This window comes from Chaetura pelagica, unplaced genomic scaffold, assembly GCF_000747805.2.
Source record: "Chaetura pelagica isolate M959 unplaced genomic scaffold, ChaPel_1.0 scaffold850, whole genome shotgun sequence".
Lineage (NCBI taxonomy): Eukaryota > Metazoa > Chordata > Aves > Apodiformes > Apodidae > Chaetura > Chaetura pelagica.
Window position 1 is genome coordinate 916 of NW_009951817.1, and position 1315 is coordinate 2230.

Sequence of the window (1315 nt, forward strand, 5' to 3'; positions counted from 1 at the left end):
CCAGGGGCTGAGGGACCTGGAGGGGCTGGATCCAGGGGCTGAGGGACCTGGAGGGACTCGATCCAGGGGCTGAGGGACCTGGAGAGGTTGGATCCAGGGGCTGAGGGACCTGGAGAGGTTGGATCCAGGGGCTGAGGGACCTGGCCGGGCTGGATCCAGGGGCCAAATCCAGTTGCATGATGTTCACCAAAGCCAAGTGCCGGGTCCTGCACTCAGGTCACACCAACCCCCCAGTGCTCCAGGTTTGGGGCAGAGGGGCTGGAAAAGGCCCTGGGGGGGGTTGGTTAATGGGCTGAACATGAGCCAGTGGGTGCACAGTTGGCCAAGGAGGCCACCCGCATCCTGGGTGTCAGCACTGGTGTGGCCAGCAGGGCAGGGATCATCCCCTGTGCTGGGCACTGGGGAGGGGGCACCTGGAGTCTTGGGGTCAGGTCTGGGACCCTCAGGACAAGAAGGATGTTCAGGGGCTGGAGCACAAGGAGAAGGGTCTGGAGGACCAGGAGAAGGGTCTGGAGAAGCTGTGAGGAGCAGCTGAGGGAGCTGGGGGTGTCCAGCCTGGAGCAAAGGAGCTGAGGGGAGACCTTCTGGCTCTGCAGCTGCTGAGAGGAGGTTGGAGCCAGGGGGGTCGGGCTCTGCTCCCCAGGAACAAGGGATGGGACCAGAGGAACCGGCCTCGAGTTGCCCAGGGGAGGTTGAGGTTGGATCTGGGGAACAATTCCTGCCTGGCAAGGGGGGTCAGGGCCTGGCCCAGGCTGCCCAGGGTCCCCAGCCCTGGAGGGGCTTCCAAGGCCTGGAGCTTTGGTACTTCAGGAAGAGCTTTAGGAACCAAAGTTGGGGGAGGGGAAGGGGGGTGTTTGTGTTGATGTTTGGACTTGGTGATCTTAGAGGTCCCTTCCAACCATGAGGTTTGTGTGAGTCTGGGGGTGGCTGGTTGAGTCTCCTGGGGTGGCTGGTTGACCCTTCTGGGGGTGGTTGACTCTCTGGGGTGGCTGGTTGACCCTTCTGGGGGTGGTTGACTCTCTGGGGTGGCTGGTTGACCCTCTGTGCCCCCTGCCCCTGTGTCACCCTGCCTGGGCTCTGCTGTCCCCACAGGGTGCTGACGTGAACGGGATGCACGGGACCCTCAAGCCCCTTCACTGCGCCTGCATGGTGGCTGATCCGGACTGTGTGGAGCTGCTGCTGCAGAAGGGGGCTGAGGTGAGGGCTGGGGGGGCACTGGTGGGGCTGGGAGGACTGGGAGGGGGACACTGGTGGGGCTGGGAGAGGAGAAAGTCTGACACTGGAAGCCCAGAAACCCCCCATGTCCTGGGCTGTG

The 1315-nt window shown here is 63.7% G+C and overlaps 1 protein-coding gene across 1 annotated transcript in view; it reads left to right on the forward strand.

The window, feature by feature from the left end:
* The first annotated feature begins 1095 nt into the window (after positions 1–1095).
* Positions 1096–1315, forward strand: part of ASB8 (ankyrin repeat and SOCS box containing 8) — a 21769-nt gene continuing 21549 nt past the window's right edge. Inside the window, exon 1 of the mRNA XM_010008309.1 lies at positions 1096–1197. Within this exon, the coding sequence (XP_010006611.1) occupies positions 1111–1197 (87 nt within the window). The 5' untranslated portion in view covers positions 1096–1110. The remainder of the gene's footprint in view (positions 1198–1315) is intronic.